The 18,565-nt window shown below is 48.7% G+C and overlaps 1 protein-coding gene across 1 annotated transcript in view; it reads right to left on the reverse strand.

Moving 5' to 3' along the window:
- Nucleotides 1-18,565, reverse strand: part of ALDH16A1 (aldehyde dehydrogenase 16 family member A1) — a 282,143-nt gene that overhangs the window by 41,913 nt on the left and 221,665 nt on the right. The window contains exons 14-15 of the mRNA XM_063942876.1: nt 9,340-9,544; nt 8,735-8,920 (exon numbers count right to left, since the gene is read on the reverse strand). Of these exons, the coding sequence (XP_063798946.1) occupies nt 8,735-8,920; nt 9,340-9,544 (391 nt within the window). The remainder of the gene's footprint in view (nt 1-8,734; nt 8,921-9,339; nt 9,545-18,565) is intronic.

An 18,565-nucleotide genomic window follows, 5' to 3' on the forward strand; every position in this document is an offset into this window, starting at 1 on the left:
GCGCCCCCCCTGCGCCCCGCACCCACGGAAGCCGTTGGTGTGTGGGAGCCATGGAGCGCAGCGCACACGCTGCGGTACCCTGGCGGGCCGAAGACACCCGGTGTCCGGGTATGTTCCCCCGCCCGGGATCATTCAAGAAATGCTGCCCAGGGCGCTCCCCCCCCAGCGCCCTGCACCTTGCAGGCCGATGGTGTGCGGGAGCAGGGAGCGCAGCGCTACCACTGCTGCTCCCTCCCGTTCGCGGCGCACTGGCGGGGCGGGCACCGAAGTATGTCCCCCCGCCAGTGATCTACATATCATACCTATTATATTACATATATATATATATATATATATATATGCTGCCCAGGGCGCTCCTCCCCAGCGCCCTGCACCCTGCAGACCGTGGTGTGTGTGTGGGAGCAGGGAGCGCTACCGCTGCTGCTCCCTCACTTTCGCGGCACACTGGCGGGGCGAACATACCCGGTGTTCGGGTACCGAAGTATGTCCCCCCGCCAATGATCTACATATTATATACATATATGCTTCCCAGGGAGCTTCCCCCCAGCGCCCTGCAGACCGATGGTGTGTGTGGGAGCAGGGAGCGCAGCGCTACCGCTGTTGCTCCCCCCTGCGGCACACTGGCGGGGTGAACATACCAGGTGCCCGGGCCCCTAAATATGTCCCCCCGCCAGCAATTTAGACCCTCAGCAACATGCCCCCAGGGCGCTCCCCCCCAGCGCCCTGCACCCTGCCAGAGACGTTGGTGTGTGGGAGCATGGAGCGCAGCGCTACCACTGCTGTTTCCTCCGTTACTGAAGTCTTCTGCCGTCACTGAAGTCTTCTGTTCTTCTTATACTCACCCGGCTTCTTTCTTCAGGCTTCTGTGAGGGGGTGACGGCGTGGCTCTGAGAACAAGCAGCTAGGCGCACCAAGTGATCGAACCCTCTGGAGCTAATGGTGTCCAGTAGCTGAGAAGCAGAGCCTTTAACTCAGAAGAAGTAGGTCCTGCTTCTCTCCCCTCACTCCCACGCTGCAGGGAGCCTGTAGCCAGCAGGTCTGCCTGAAAATAACAAACCTAACCTAAAGTCTTTCAGAGAAACTCAGTAGAGCTCCCCTAGTGTGTGACCCATCACTCCTGGGCACAAAGTTTAACTGAGGTCTGGAGGAGGGGCATAGAGGGAGGAGCCAGTTCACACCCAATTTAAGTCTTTATAGTGTGCCCAAGCTCCTGCGGATCCGTCTATACCCCATGGCCCTTTTGGAGTCCCCAGCATCCTCTAGGACGTTTGAGAAATAAATATATAATTATACACTCCCTGCGCCAATAAAAACAGCCCCCCCTCCCCTCTTTTTTGCCCTCTGTCACCGTGTTCAGCAGGGGAGAGTCCGGGGAGCCAGCTTCCCTGCAGTGTGCTGTGGAGAAAATGGCGCTGGCTAGTGCTGGAGGATCAAACTCCGCCCCCTCAGCGGCGGCCTTCGGTCCCGCTCAAATTTTCTATACTGGTGGGGGATTCTATAATATAGTGCCTCCGCAGCCTCTATATATATTATTAGCCAGTCCCAAGAGGTTTATAATTGCTGCCCAGGGCGCCCCCCCTGCACCCTTCAGTGCCCGCTGTGTGTATTGTGTGTGGGAGCAATGGCGTGCTCTGCGTTACCGCTGCGCGTTACCTCAGAGAAGATCTGAAGTCTTCAGCCGCCTTTGAAGTCTTATTTCTTCTTATACTCACCCGGCTTCTATCTTCCGGCTCTGTGAGGAGGACGGCGGCGCGGCTCCGGGACGAACGGCGAGGGCGAGACCTGTGTTCCGACCCTATGGAGCTAATGGTGTCCAGTAGCCTAAGAAGCAGAGCCTATCATTAAAGTAGGTCTGCTTCCCTCTCCCCAGTCCCACGATGCAGGGAGCCTGTTGCCAGCAGTGCTCCCTGAAAATAAAAAACCTAACAAAATTCTTTTTCAGAGAAACTCAGGAGAGCTCCCCTGTAGTGCACCCAGTCTCCTCTGGGCACCGGATCTAACTGAGGTCTGGAGGTGGGGCATAGAGGGAGGAGCCAGTGCACACCCATTCTAAAGTTCTTTATAGTGCCCATGTCTCCTGCGGAGCCCGTCTATACCTCATGGTCCTTACGGAGTCCCCAGCATCCTCTAGGACTTAAGAGAAAATAAGATTCCTCACACTCCTCTGACACCTTATCAGGATTATGCAGAACATCTCTGATAGCCTCTATAAGAGCCTCTATTACCTGTGACAGAGCTGCATCCCCCACTCTGAGTCCACCTCCCCCTCCTCCATGTCTGACCTGTCAGAGTCAGACTGCAGGATATGGGCCAGAGATAACTTTTGCAGACAAATGAGACACTGTCTTGGGGACCGAGTCTCTGTTCATAAACTCATCCACAGTCTGTTTAAGTATTGCGTCTCTTTCTTATTGCGGCACAATTTTGTAGAAAGAGTTGAGAATTAACCCATTCTGGTTCAGCCCCGCTAGTCTGCGAACCCTGAGTACCCAGTAGTGAGCCCCCTGGTGAAGAGGAACACTCTGCGGTACAAGACACACACTCTTTGCCTGACATAATGTAATGTGACAGCACACACACACAGAGGAAAGGTTAAGCACAATTAATCCACAAAGAGCCCTTCAGGGAGACACAGAGTAATTTAGAGCCAGCCCCCACCGCACCCTTATCGCTAATGCCAAGCTTAGCCGGGTCGCAGACTAAGTACCTTGATACACTAGTAATCGCTCCCCCCCTGCCATGACCACCTGGTACCGCTGAGGTAATTTGGAGTCACACTGGAGGAGCTGCGCGTCCCTGTCAGTCAGCGTCTGTGTCCACTGTAGAGGGAAAATGGTGCTGGTGAGCTTCTGGATCCTCTCATAGTGAAGCCCCGCCCCTTCAATGGCGCGCGGTCTTCCCGCTTTTTTTTATACTGGCTGAGGAATTTGTTGCTTAAAATTACAGATGAGCGGGTTCGGTTTTACTCGGTTCTCAAAACGGCATCTTATTGGCTATCCAAAACACGTGACATCCGTGAGCCAATAAGATGCCGTTTTGAGAACCGAGTAAAACCGAACCCGCTCATCTCTACTTAAAATGGAGAAAAACGTTTTAAGGCTGTTGTGCCAGTATGGGTACTGTGTACAGTGTACGGGGACACAGTTGTGTACTGTGTCCGGAGACGCATTCCGCCCGTTTAAAAGTCGTGCGTCTCCGTACCCTCATGCCGCCATAATGGCCGGTGCCCCACTAGCCGGGACGCCGGCTCAGTACTCAGCACTCTTCATTCTTCTGGCTCTGTTAGGGGTAGCGCCGTGCTGCGGGACTGTACGCTCGCCGTGGTGGGGCTTGCGAATAGATCCCTCAGGAGCTCAGTGTCCTGTCAGCGGGGAACGGGACCATTAACCCTTCAAGAGGTTGGGCCATTATCCCCCTAAGTCCCACGAAGCAGGCAGGCTGGTGCTATCCAGACCTGCCTGAAAATAGCAAACATAGAAAATAAATGAAGAAAACTCTTCAGGAGCTTCCTTCGGCGTGACCGGCTTCTCCGGGCACATTTTCTAAACTGAGTCTGGTAGGAGGGGCATAGAGGGAGGAGCCAGCCCACACCATCAAATTCTTAAAGTGCCCATGGCTCCTAGTTGACCCGTCTATACCCCATAGTACTAAATGGACCCCAGTATCCTCTAGGACGCAAGAGAAACAGCTAGCAAGCGATCAGGTCTGAATTACCCCCTTGGTGCTGCATCACCTGGCTCAGGAGAGTGGGATACAGGGAGACTTCACCCCGCTTCCAGGATGGATCGATCAATACGTAAGCGAACGCTGAGTGAATCCAGACACTAATAGTGTACACACTCGCCCTGTGAACCTACAGTGAACACAGACGCCCAAGTGAACACTGACACACCAGCCACACAACCGCCTATGCTGCGACTGGGTCCTTTCAGATACACAGCGTCTCAGACGGAAGCGGGGACTCAGTTCATGGCGGGGAACTCGGAGGAAACTGGTAATGAAATGGGGGGAGGGACAACCAAGGGAGCGTCTGACTCCCCACTGCTGACATCAACCCTAGAGATCGTGGCCTCATACTACCCCTGGAGCCTATAATCACTAGGGCCTAGCGCTGGTGCACTCGAGGTGGCAGCCGGGTCAGTGACTGTTTGGTAGTCTCCTGCGGAACCGATTCCTTACCTTCTCCCCGTGCTCCAGCCACAGACTGGTAACGTCTGCTGGACTTGCTAGTACATCCTATACAGACGCCCGCCAAAACAGCACTGTACATGTGGGTAAGCGTTGTCGCGACCCGGCGGGGAGTTGTTGAAGCGACTCTTTCTATGGTACGTATAAGACGCTTTTTAGACAAGGTCGCTCCAAAAAAATAGTAAGACTATAAAAATAAAATAAAAAAAGCTTATGGCTGCTAAATACCAGCAGCCCATTGACCATGGTCCGGCACCTGCCGCACCAAACAAAAACTGATTTGCCTGAGCCAGGAGGCGGGGGTATATGGACGGGCCCGTTGCATGCTGGGAGGCCGAAAGCTTTGACCGCTTGGTGCAAATCCGCTGTCGCGTCACCATATCCCAATGTTATCCTGTGGATAACCTGTGGACCCTGCCGGAGAAAAATTCAGTTAAACATCCTGCAGTGAGCATCACTCCTGGAAATACTGTAGGGCTTAATATTGCTCATTTACGTTTTTATAACCTTTTATTATTAATAGTTATTTATATAGTTATACATATTCTGCAGCACTCCACTGCCCTGTTGGTGCTTACAATCTATATTCTACCCCTCCGATGCATAACCTAGTCCTTAGGCTGCTCCTCCATCCCCCTGCCCCATGCCTTGAACATCTCTGCTTTGCTTGCATACTGTCATCAGGCTTCCTCTCGCTTGCTTGCACCTCATGTCATCTGTCTGTCACCCCTCCCCACTAGGGGCCCTCTTTCCTCTTGTTGTCAAAGCCCTCTTCTCTACACATTTCATTTGCAGCTCTCCCCTACTCAGCGACCATCTTTACCTGCTTTCTCTCCTACTGGTAAAGGCTCATCTCTATCTATGGCTGCCAGCCCCAAGTAGTACGATGATTACTCCCTCGCTACTTACATCTAAGCTGTATTATGTTTTGAGAATTGTGGTGCTCTTTGTTACCTGTACTATTTTTTTTATTTATTTACTGTATTAATAAGTTTTGTCTTCCTGTACTGTCCTTTGTACGGCGCTGCAAAACACTTGTAAAAATTTAATAATAATAATAATAATAATAATAATATTCTCTAACACATACACCAGGGGTGGGGAACCTCAGGCCAGAGGGCCGTATAAGGCCCTCAAAGCCACTTAATCCGACCCGCCCAGGCTCACCTAAACGAGAGGAGATGCCGAGCGCCCGCTGAGATTTTACCACCAGCTGGCGCCCATCTCCTCAGCAGCAGCCGGAGGCAGGAGCTCACTCCTGAGCTCCAGCTTCTGGCTCACGCAGTGTACATGTGTGGCTATGCGGCGCTATGGGAGAGACGTCATGACATCTCTCCCATAGTTTCGAGGAGAGGGAGGTGTGTTTTTTTCTTTCTTTTAATGCGTGTGTGTAAGCGGCACTACTAGGGGGCATATTTAATGTGGCATAACTACAGGGGGATATCTAATGGGGCATAACTACAGGGGGCATATTTAATGGGGCATAACAACTGACGGGGCATATCTAATGGGCCAAAACAACTGACAGTGGGCATATCTAATGGGCCAAAACAACTGGCAGTGGGCATATCTAATGGGCCAAAACAACTGACAGTGGGCATATCTAATGGGTCATAACAACTGACTGGGAGCAAATCTAATCGGACATAACAAGTGACTGGGGGCATAACTACTGACTGGGGGCAGGCTAATTTTTAAGTTGATAATTTTTGTATGGCCCCCGAAGGATTTTATAAATATCCAAATGGCCCTTGGTAGAAAAAAGGTTCCCCACCACTGACATACACACTATGGTTAATTATTGTAGGGAGTCAATTAACGTACCAGTAATATGTTTGGTGTGTGAGAGGAAACCCACACATACAAACTTCAAAACATATCAAATCAATAAGCAGGTTTCTAGGCACTGCATTGATTGCAGCACAGATAATTCACATTGTGCTGCATTTATAGCAGGGAAGTGGCTTTCCATGAGAACCGCTGTTTCTGACAAATACAGTCTGGACTAGCAGTCCCAGGGGGAGAAAACACTGGTGGGGGTTGTGCTGTAGAATTATTTTCAGGAAGGATGCCAAAAATAACAAAACAAAAAACAGAACCTTGCCATAATTTTTAACATGGTCACTTCTACATATTTAGAGTAAGATCAGTATCTTACACTGAAATGTATTGGTCTAGTTTTTCTTGGTACGGTGACATCAAATGTGAATAGGGTATGTACCGGATATGTTTTATCTTGCTTTTTTACATCATCAATAGATCCTGTACAGGCTGGATGCATTAGTAGCTTCAACAGTAGTTGCTATCACACCCATATCAGCATGGATCCAATAATACTTCCTTGCATAAAACTGTGCATTCAGCAATACCAGTGTTTCCCAGCTTGAGTGCTCGGGAGCCCTAACAGTGCATGTTTTACAGATATCCTCAGTAAGCAAAATATTTAGCACCAGCTGTGGATCTTTCTTTTAAAATGTGTCAGACAGTAATGGATACACCTGTGCACCAACTTGGAGATCTGTAAAAAATAATAAAAAAATGCACAGTTACAGTAGGTTCCCTGAGGTTTGGAGTTGGGAAACACTGAGCTCTACCAAGCATGTATGCCAGCCTGCTGAGCTGCAGGAAAACCTTACTGATGTCACTGAGATTTGATTGCAGCCTGCCGTATCGCACAGCACAAACAGCGCTCAGTTTAAAATGCTGTTTGAAAAAAATGTGGGTCAGTGACAGTGGCAGCTGAAAGACAAAAGGGGGGAAAAGGTAATTCTTCATCTACATTATGGTTTTTGAAAGCATCAGATATGAGGTTTCTTAAATGAACCAAATGTAGAGTGCTATCATGGCAGCTTCAATTAAGGCTATAAAAAGGCCTAGTTGGGTGTGGTGTGGTATAGGGTTGGGATTGAAATGCCGGCGGATGGGATGCAGGTGGTCAGAATACCGACCGTGGTATCCAGATGAACAGAAACCCGACAGGGGAAGGTCTTACCTTACCCCACTGGCCCCCTGACCCTCCCATGTAGCAGCCTAAACCTAACCCCCCCTCCCCGCAGCCTAAACATAACCCCCCATGGACTAACCCTAACCCTCCCCCTGCGGCTTACCACCCCCTGGTGACCTTTTCGGGATGCTAGTGTTGACATTCTGAGTAGTGTTGAGATTCCGGCATCGGGAATAGTGACTGCTGGTATCCTGACAACATGTTTACCTCTGTATCTGGGAGGTGAGAGCATTTAACCGCAATGTCCTGTTGTGCTGGCAATATATGCTAGTGTACGGACTTGCAAAAAATTGGGCTCTCTTGACAATGGGCTGCAAGCTTAAATGTTTTCATCAAAATCCCCTCCGTTTTATTTGCTACACACACAGATTTGCAGTATATTATTGTTAGGGGTTCAGCATAATGTGCCAGCGTTTAGGATCCCGACAGTCATTATACCGACGCCTGGATCCTGATGAATGAAATATGGACTGGGGTGAGTATGGGCTATTCTCCCCTATCCCTAACCCACCCTTACCGTAGCCTAACCCTAACCTCCCCCCGGTGGTGCCTAAACCTAACCCCCCTCCCCTCAGCTTAAACTTAACTCTCCCTCCCCCGCAGCATAACCCTAACCCTCCCCGGTGGTGCCTAACCTTAACATCTCCCGTGCTGAAGCTCAACCCTAACCCCCCAGGTCCTAAACCTAACCTGTGCTATATTTAACACAGTTGGGGTGCCGGGATTCCTGTGTTCTGATCTTTTGTGAATTCTAACATCAGCATTCTGATGGGTGTCGGTATTCCGACTGCCGGGATCCCAACAGCTGACATAATAACCGCATGTCATTGTTAGTGCTGATAGCAAAAGTCTTTTTGTTTTTTATACATATATGGCATTTATACCATGTATAATATGGGTAAAACAAAGCGTGGAAATATTTATTTTCAAATTAACGAGTGGAAACTGGGAATGCCTACATTCCATATGTCCCTACCATATATTTTAATGTTTTTATTGAATGGCATAAGGTGCGCAGAAACATGCGGATTCATGTGTAAAATGTGTGTGGCCAAATGGCTCTCTGGTGAAAAGTGATGTAATTATGCTGACAGTGACAAGATCAGCACCAGAATTCCAGTGCCAGTATCCTGACACGGCTGTAATGCAACTCAAACTGGTTTTACCGTAAGGGCATTATAACCTTAAACATGATGCTAGAGTGGCATGTTTATAGTTATAATGCCTGGATGGTAAAATTGCTTTAATCAGCAAAACAACTGTTTAGAGATTCTGGTGTCGTGTAGACCTAATGCATGTATCTCTATGTAAGTAAATACAGTAACACAGAGAGGTGAGAGGTAGGTTTTCTGTTCCAGGAATACTGTTTGTGAATATACCCATTTGAATGAGGCATAAAAGCTAAAGGTTTAGGTCTCTTTTGTGTGATTGAAGAGTATTCGCAATATGACCAAAATGCAAACGGTGTTTAAGCCTGGTTTTTATTCGTGTTCACCTAGATGAAAAGAATCACTCACTGTAACAAAAAACACTGCATTTTACCTGGTAAAAGTCTAGTGCTGGCAGAGGGAACTTTTCACTTGGTATTACTACCACAACATTTCCACGGACAATTGCTGGCGCAAAGAGGCTGACGAAGCTTAAGAGAGGATTTTCATCTGGACAAGCGATTCCTACTACACCAACGGGTTCTCGAATTAGCACTGTGGCTCCATAAAGCAACGTTTCCTTCAAAAGACAAAAGTATTAAATCCATTTACCATTTAGGCTGCAAGCTTACTATTTGCTGGAGATTCCATTATGTCTGGAGCTTTTGTTCAGTAATGGATCCAGAATGACCTCAATTCCATTATATCTTGATGTCACCTACAGTATGTTGCAGACACATTTCATTATCTTAAATATATTCTGCTACTAAACTCTCTTGGCCATGTCCAGATGGACATTTGTTATTATATTTGTAGATCTTTTATGCATCAGATAGGCTCTTAACATCCTTCTAAAACACTTGAATTGGATTCCCAAAAAAAGAAGCTTGTAAGTTTGTATTTAAATACAGGCTTGTTAAAAGAGGTCAAATATGTCAGGAAGGGAAATATTGACAAAAAGCCTAGACAGATTTTGTAGCACACAACAAAACAGCTAACCTGTACATTGCCGCCATATTTGTCACAGTATGCTCCCCAATAGAAGAGCCGTTGAATGCTGAGGTCCACTTCTTGCAAACACATCTCCTTGGACTGTCCAGTCAAGGTGTTCAACCTCTGGGCTACTTCATCTCTCCTCAGCTCAAGGTTTTCTGCCATGTAGTACACAATTTGTGCTCTGTTGTGTGCTGCTCTCTTGCCCCATCTGTCAAAATTAAAAATACAAAACCATTAAATATGCAATATGTTTTCAAACCATATAAATTCCCAATATAGTACTGTAGTCAGTAAAGTCCAGATACAACATGTCATGGACTGGTGGAATCTATCCTGGATGCATCCAAATGACAGCCATATAGTCACGTAGTCAACTGCAGTATAAAAGAACTGTTCAGCAGCAGACTGGACACAGAACCAATGTGTACATATTCTATCATCATCTAAGACAGTTCATCTATATATAGCCTCTTGCCTGGTGCGTCAGAAACACCCAACAGTGGCTGCTGTAAAATAATCTGCCTGCAGCTGCTGGTATCTCTGCACTAGAATACTGCACAGACGGGCGGCATTCGATATGCCGGCTGTCGGGATGCCGGCACTCAGCATACCGGCACCAGGATCCCGACAGCCGAGATACTGACAACTATTGTCCCTCTTGGGGGGTCAACGACACCCCTGGAGGGAGAATTAATACGGGCCATCGTGCCCGAAGCGTGGTTGAGTGCAGCGAGCCCGCAAGGGACTCTCCTGCGCTCACCCTGCTGCCAACATGCCGGCGGTCGGGATCCCGACAGCCTGCATATCGTAGTAGACCCTGCACAGACAACCTTCCTACACCCCAAGCTTGCAGGGCTCAGACAGACTCAGCTTCCCAACCTTCTCTCTTCCAGCCACACTGCAATGATTGATTATCCTAACAGGCTTGCTGCTGCGTGCCCAGATCTCTACACCTTTCCCAGGTGGTAGTAATGGGTGAACCTTAGTAATTTCATTATATTAAAAAAAGGGACAATTTGGGGTATTTTTATGTAAACATACTAGTTAATTAAGTTATTTCTAGCATCCATAAGGGATACGGGGGTTCACTTAATACGATGGGGTCCAAAGGAGCCAGTACTCCTTCAACTGGGTGTGCTGGCTCCTCCCCTCTATGCCCCCTCCAAGACGCAGTTTAGAGAAAAGTGCCCTCACGAGAGGATGCACACTCTGGAAGCTCCAGAGAATATTTTCTTCAGTTTATTTTAAACTTTATTATTTTTGGTATACTGTTTGGGCAACAATATACCTGCACCGTGGAAATTAGGGGGGAGGGGTTGGGGGCGGTTACCGGCTTCTGTAAGGTGTCAGAGCCGCTTTCCCGCTGCAGGACCACCGTCCCGAGAGGTTGTTAGTTTCGCGGGACACTGCACCTTGGTGGTCACAATCGCAGCACGCCGCACACCCCTAACATATTCCTGAAGGTGAGAAGAGTGGTGAGTACAAACCGGGTCAGGAGCCATCCTGGCTCGGTGCCATGAAAACTATGATGGCTCACATGTCATCTCAGCTCAGTGCTAATAAACAGACAACACAACAGCTGCAACAGGCTGTTGCAGACCTGGTTGCTAAGGCTGATGAAAGACAGCCTACCCTCCCTGGTTCAGGGCCACTTAAATTTGGGCTGCCTGCTCTACTCTAAGAATCTGATGAAGAAATTCAGGAGGAGGGGGAGGAATTGGAACATGATATAGAAGATTCCACTTCTGCACAGGGTATTGAGCCCCTCATTCTTGCTATCAGAGATGTATTAAAAAATCCCTTTGGAAGAGGCTGCTGCACCGCAGTGGTTTTTCCTAGCGCAGAAAAAGCTCAGCATCACCTTTCCTGATTCTCCGGAACTAGATACAGGGCCGTCTTTTCGTATGGGCTCAATGGGCTCTTGCCCAAGGGCCCCAGGAGTAAAAGGGCCCTAGGCTGATAGCTGAGGGTCCCCTCTTTCCAGGGGTACCAGATTTTTTTAAATCGGCACTGAGGAACCGGAGATATCCGACTTTAAAGCAGTGGTCCCCATCCAAGCCTGTTAATTGCACTTCCCAGCCGGATATCTCGTGTTCTGTCTGACTTAGAGTTTTTCTGAGGGTATATTCCAAAAGCTGTGACTCTCCCCTTTTGGTGAACACTGGCAGCTTGTCTCTACTATGCCCAGAACCAGAGATATCAGCCTTCCAGCAGCTGGTCCCTGCTCCAGCTCCACATGCCTACTATGCAGTTTTATATTTTCATTGGTGGATTGCTCTGGCTCCTGAACTCTGATCCCCAAGTCCCTAGTACCTCCTGAAAGGTGGAACTCTCTAGTTTTTTTTATCCCATTAAAGCTAGGAAATCTATTTCAAGGAACTGGAGATATCTGCAGTAAAGCAAGCTGCCCTCCCATCAAAAAATTATGAATATTAAGCCCACTCCACTATTGAACCCTCCCCTGTGTATTAAACACCCCCTACCACCCTGGAAGTCATGTACCCTGGCCCCTTCATTCAGCACAATGTCCCCTTCTACAGTTCAGTGTTCTCCTTCCTACCCCATCTGTGCAGTACAGGAGTAATTAGCAGAAAATATTTCTCCAGGTCCTACATGCTGAGCGAAAGATAGAATCCCCCACCCCACCGCCCGCGGGACATCAAAGCTGCCGCTGATAGCACCCCCCACCTCTACCACTGATGGGTGAGTAGGGGGCCCAGTGCATTGCTGTGCCCAGGGGCCTACACTGCTGTTAAGACGGCTCTGACTAGATAAGGTTTTTAAACAAACCTGGAAAAATCCTGATAAAAGAAATCAGGTTACAAGGAGGTTTTTACATTCTTTTCCATTTACACCGGAGGGTAGGAAAAATTGGGAAGAACCCCCAGCCATAGATGTATCAGTCTCCCGCCTCTCTAAAAAGGTGGTATTGCCTGCCCCTGGGTCCTTTCAGCTCAAGTACCTTGGGGATAGGAAAATAGAAACTACACTAAAGTCTACTTACATAGCGGCTGGCATATCACAAAGACCTGTGATAGCGGTTGCTGGATGTCTCATGCCATCTATACCTGGGCGACTCAAATTCAGGAGGGCCATGCGGGGGATATGCCCCTGGTCACTATGGTGACCCTCATAAAACACATTGAAGACACTGCACGCGTGCTGTGTGAGTCTCTCAAGGAGATAGGCACTTTTAATGCTAGAACTACTACCATGGCAGTGTCGGCGCACAGAGCTTTGTTGCTGCGTCAGTGGAATGCGGACGCGAATTCCAAGCACAGTGTGGAGCCTCTCCCTTTCTCAGGGGAGTGGCTCTTTGGGGTTGAGTTAGATACATGGATTTCTAAGGTTACTGCAGGGAAATCCACATTTCTTCCCTCTGGGGCCCCGCCGGCAAGGCGTTAATACCCGGGGCCGTCTACCCAATCCTTTCGGTCCACCAGATTTAGATCAAGAGGAGCCTCCAATGCGGCACGAGGCACCAAAAGACAAGAAAACCAGCTACTGCTGTTTCCCAGAAACCAAGCACCAGTTCAGCTTCCACAAAAGCCTCAGCATGACGGTGCCTCCCCACCCCGAGGGGATCTCGAGGTGGGAGCTCGTCAGTCGCATATGGGAAGGATACCTAGGTAAAGGACCTCATTTCCCAGAGCTACAAGCTGGAGTTCGACAGCGCTCCTCCCCAATGATTTTTCAAATCAGGCTTACCAGCTTTGCAGGATACACGGGTTACACTGCAACAGGCTATCCTAAAGTTGGTCCAGTCCCAGGTCATTGTTCCAGTACCATTGCTACAACAAGGAAAGGGTTACTACCCCAACCTGGTTGTGGTACTGAAACCGGGTGGTTCGGTAAGGCCCATTCTGAATCTCAAATCCTTGAACCCTTACCTCAAGGTTTTCAAGTTCAAGATGGAATCCTTGAGAGCAGTGATGGCGGGCCTGGAAGAACGGAAGTTCATGGTCTCTCTGGATAGAAAGGACGCTTATCTCCATATCCCTATTTGGCCGCCTCACCGGTAGGTAATAAAATCCCGTTTTTGCTGACCATTGTTCTGGAGTCTGAGTACTACAGATCCAATAGAAAAAGGCCAGCAGTAATAATTTAGTTGCCAATATAAATGCAGCCCCCTTGGCCAAAGAGACCAAAAACGGGATTTTAATAATACCTACTGAAAAATCCCTTTTTTCATAGTCCATAAGGGATACTGGGGTTTACTAAATACCTGCCTTTTGGAAGAAGACGCCCTGCTGGCGTTGAAATGCGTTAAGGACACAGGTGCACCCTCTTTCAGATACCCCCGCTCCTTCATTTGAAGCTAGGCTCAGTTGGAGCCTTTACAGTAGATTGGTTCCACTACGGCCGCTGCTCCACAGTTCTGTACTGCCCAACTGACTTCCAGGTGCCGGGGCTCCGGTGCCTTTTGATCCCGCTGGCGATACACCACAGTCAGGCTGCCCTGGAGCCCTGTGCGGAAGCGCAGCCTTAACACCGCTATTCACAGTGCGGCTGGTTTCTACATACAGCCAGCGCAACACACCTGTGACTCCAATATCATCTTGCTTCCACACCAGGTGACTTGCAGGGAGGCTCAATCGGAGCTGCCCGTGGGAGGTCAGTCCAGCCGTTCACGGTGAGAGCCCACGGACATCTCGTCGCATAGGTAACATCCAGCCGCCTGGGTCACACAGCCATCTGACAGCCTGTGCACGGCTGCATTCCATCAGCCCGGCGGCTATTGCAGACACTGCTCTCCCTCCTCCGTGCGGGGGTAAACGGCTGGCTGCAATAACATCACTCCGGGCTCTCCCTGCTCACACCATTACAGCGGCCTGCAATTTTGTATACAGTTCATCTGTTCACCTTTGTATCTAATTGAGTATTAAAATTACACAGCAAGGAGTATCTTTACTCTAGAAAATATTGGAATTGACACACATCTATACGGAATCAGGACGTTTTGGGACTTCCACGCAATAAGTGAGTTACATATTGGCACATAGACTCATCAGTTGATTACAACAGTTTTAAATTATTATTGTTGCCATATTTATTATAACATTCTTATATGTTCTAGAATATCAGGAATTGCCCAATAGGAATTCCTTTATTACAACCTATTTAAACACAGTGATTCTGTTTTTCCTAGATTGCATATTGATTTATTTTAATTGTACTCCCGGGAGAATTGTTGTTCAAATTTTTTAAATAAATGCTTTCTATCTTTGATTGTTGAGCGCAACTTGGTTTTTGTTCTATTTAGCGTATTTTTTAGGGATTGGCATTCCCTTCCCAAGTCGCTGCTGACAATCACATACACCACCACTCACCGAGCGCTCAGCTTAATTGTATTTGTTTACTAAATACGATGGAGTATAGAAGGGGTCCAAAGGAGCCGGTGCACTTTAAATTTCTTCAACTGGGTGTGCTGGCTCCTCCCCTCTATGCCCCCTCCCAAAGGCAGTTATAAGTAAAACAGTGCCCGAAGGAGAAAGGACATGCTTGAGAGAAGGAACATAACGAGTGGTGAGATTCACACACCAGCACACCATAACATAAAACAACCAGCAACAGCTGGAACAAAACAGCAACAGCTGAACAGGTAACTTTTGGAAAAGAAAAAACCTGCAGATAAGTCAACGCACTGAGGCGGGCGCCCAGTATCCCTAATTGATGAATTACAAGAAAGGGATTTACCGGTAGATATTAAAATCCCATTTTCTCTAGCATCCATATAAGATACTGGAGTTTACTTAATACGATAGGGACGTCCCAAAACATCCAGAATGGGCGGGAATGTGCGGAGACGCCTGCAGTGCCCAAACTGGGTATCCTCTTTGGTCAAGGTATCAAACGTGTAGAACTTCACAAAGGTGTTCTTCCCCGACCAGGTAGCAGCTCGGCATAGTTGCAAGGCCAAGACTCCACGGGCAGCCGCCCAGGAAGACCCCGCCAATCTTGCAGAGTGGGCCTTCAGAGACTGTGGAACGGGCAAGGCTGCTGACACATAGGCCTGTGGGATAGTCAACCGAATCCAACGAGCAATGGACTGCTTAAAAGCAGAGAAACCCTCTTTCTGCGCATCATACAGCACGAACAAGGACTCGGTCTTTCTGATCCGAGCCGATCTCTTGACATAGATCTTCAAGGCTCTCACAGTATATGACGACTCCGGAGGAGCAGATGTACCAGAATTTGACGGGACTACAATTGATTGATTCAAGTGGAATGCAGAGACAACCTTCGGCAGGAACTGCTGTCTAGTCCGGAGCTTCGCTCTGTCTTCGTAAAAGACCAAGTAGGGACTTTTACGCGATAAGGCCCCCAATTCTGAGACACGCCTATCAGAAGCCAGGGCCAGTAACATCACCGTCTTCCACGTGAGGAACTTGTCTTCTACCGTCATCAAAAGTTCAAACCAGGAGGACTATAGAAATTCCAACACCACATTCAAGTCTCAGGGTGCTGTGGGCAGCACAAATGGAGGCTGTATGTCGAGAACTCCCTGCTAAAAGGTCTGAACTTCTGGCAACACTGTCTACTTCTTCTGGAAGAAAATCGAGAGCGCTGAAATCTGGACCTTAAGGGAAACCAGACATAAGCCCTTATCCACACAAGCCTGCAGGAAACGTCCTAAGTGGAACACTGCAGGTGCATATGTGCGTTCCGCGCACCAGGATACATATCTCCTCCAGATATGATGATAGTGTTTTGACATTACAGGTTTTCTGGCCTGAACCATGGTTGCAATAATCTTCTTGGAAAAGGCATTTGCGAGCTAGGATGTTCCACTCAACTTCCAAGCCATCAAACAAAATCGCCGTATGTCCAGGTGGATGAACGGTCCTTGTTGCAGAAGATCTTTTCTCAGTGGCAGAGGCCAAGGGTCTGTCACGGACATGTCCAGAAGATCCGCATGCCATGCCCTCTGAGGCCAATCCAGGGCAATCAGAATTGACTGGTCTCCCCGATTCCTTTGAGCACCATCAGGAGCAACGGAATCGGAGGAAATAGGTAGACCAACCGGTAAAGCCAACGAGACGTCAGGGCATCTATTGCCCTCGATTGAGGGTCCCTGGTTCTTGAGCAATACCAGGGAAGTTTCTTGTTGAGTCAAGAAGCCATCAAGTCTATCTGTGTGCAGCTCCACAGGTCGATGATCTGTTGAAACACCTGTTGGTGGAGACTCCACTCTCCCGGGTGGAGATCGTGGTGGCTGCTGAAGTCCACTTCCCAGTTGTCCACCCCCGAAATGAAGATGGCGGACATCACTTTTGCTTTTCTTTCTGCCCAGAGGAGTATTTTTGACACCTCTTGCATGCAGACTCTGCTTTTTGTCCCTCCCTGTCAATTATGTAAACCACTGCCATGGCGTTGTCTGACTGGACTCAGATCGCCCAATCCCTGAGCAGAGGAAAGGCCTGAAGCAGAGCATTGTAGATCGCTCGCAGTCCTAGAATGTTGATCAGAAGAAGGGCTTCGTGGGTAGACCATCTGCCGTGGAACTGAGCCCCTTGGGTGACAGCTCCCCATCACCTCAGACTCGCATCTGTCGTGAGGAGGATCCAATCCTGAATCCCGAAACTTCGACCTTCCAGTAGGTTAGAGGACTGCTGCCACCACAGGAGGGAAGTCCTGGCCTGAGGTGGCAGCATATTATCCGGTGCATCTGAAGATGTGATCTGGACCACTTGCTCAGGAGATCCAATTGAAACATTCTGGCATGGAATCTTCTATACTGGCTCGCCTCGTATGAGGCCACCATCTTTGCAACAATCTTATACAAAGATGGATGGATATTCGTGTAGGCTGGAGGATCATTCGGACCATCTCCTGAAGTGTTCTCGCTTTGTCCTCTGGGAGGAACACTTTCTCAGTCACAGTATCCAGTAACATTCCCAGGAACAGGAGCCGCTAAGTTGGCTCCAGGTGGGACTTCTGTAAATTGAGGATCCACCCATGGTATGACAAAAGTTGGATAGTGCGGTCTATATGGAACAATAAAAGCTCCCTGGATCTTGCTTTTATCAAGAGATCATCCAGATAAGGGACAACATTGACCCCCTGAACCCGGAGTTGGAACATCATCACCGCCATCACCTTCGTGAAGACCCTCGGAGCTGTGGACAGGTCGAAGGATAGCGCCTGGAACAGGTAGTGATTGTTCAGCAGGGCAAACCGCAGGTAAGCCTGGTGAGGTGGCCAAATTGGGATATGGAGATAAGCGTCCTCTATATCCTGAGAGACCATGAACTCCCATTCTTCCAGGCCTGCAATCACTGCCCTCAAGGATTCCATCTTGAACTTGAAAACCTTGAGGTAAGGTTTCAAGAATTTGAGATTCAGAATGGGCCATACCGAACCGACCGGTTTCGGCACCCCAAACAGGTTGGAGTAGTAACCCTTTCCTTGTTGTAGCAGTGGTACTGAAACAATGACCTGGGACTGGACCAACTTTAGAATAGCAAGTTGCAGCATAACCAGAGTAACCTCTAAAACTGGCAAGCCTGATTTGAAAATCCTTGGGGAGGAGCGCCGTTGAACTCCAGCTTGTAGACCTGGGAAATGAGGTCCTTTACCCAGATATCCTGGCAGGAGCCTTCCTAGATGCGGCTGAAGTGACGCAGACGAGCTAACACCTCGAGATCCCCTCGGGGTGGGGAGGCACCGTCATGCTGAGGCTTTTGTGGAAGCTGAACTGGTGCTTGATTCCTGGGAAACAGCAGCAGCTGGTTTTCTAGTCTTACCTCTGGTGCCTCGTGCCACATTGAAGACATCTCTGGCCCTTGATCTGAATCAGGTGGTCCGAAATGACTGGGTAGACTACCCTGGTTAGGAACGCCTAGCTGGCGGGGCCCCAGAGGACAGAAAAATGGATTTCCCTGTAGTAACCTTAGAAATCCATGTATCTAACTAAACCCCGAAGAGCCACTCCCCTGAGAAAGGAAGAGACTCCACAATGCGCTTGGAATATGCATCCGCAATCCACTGACGCAGCCACAAAGCTCTGCGTGCCGACACTGCATGGTAGTTCACACAGCACACGTGCAGTGTCTTGAATGTGTTTTATGAGGGTCACCGTAGTGACCAGGGGCATATCCTCCACAAGGTCCTCTTGATTTTGAGTCGCCCAGGTATAGATGGCATGAGACATCCAGCAACCTGCTATCATAGGTCTTTGTGATATGCCAGCCACTGTGTAAATAGACTTTAGTGTAGTTTCTATTTT

Source organism: Pseudophryne corroboree, chromosome 10 (genome assembly GCF_028390025.1).
Source record: "Pseudophryne corroboree isolate aPseCor3 chromosome 10, aPseCor3.hap2, whole genome shotgun sequence".
In the NCBI taxonomy this organism is placed as follows: domain Eukaryota; kingdom Metazoa; phylum Chordata; class Amphibia; order Anura; family Myobatrachidae; genus Pseudophryne; species Pseudophryne corroboree.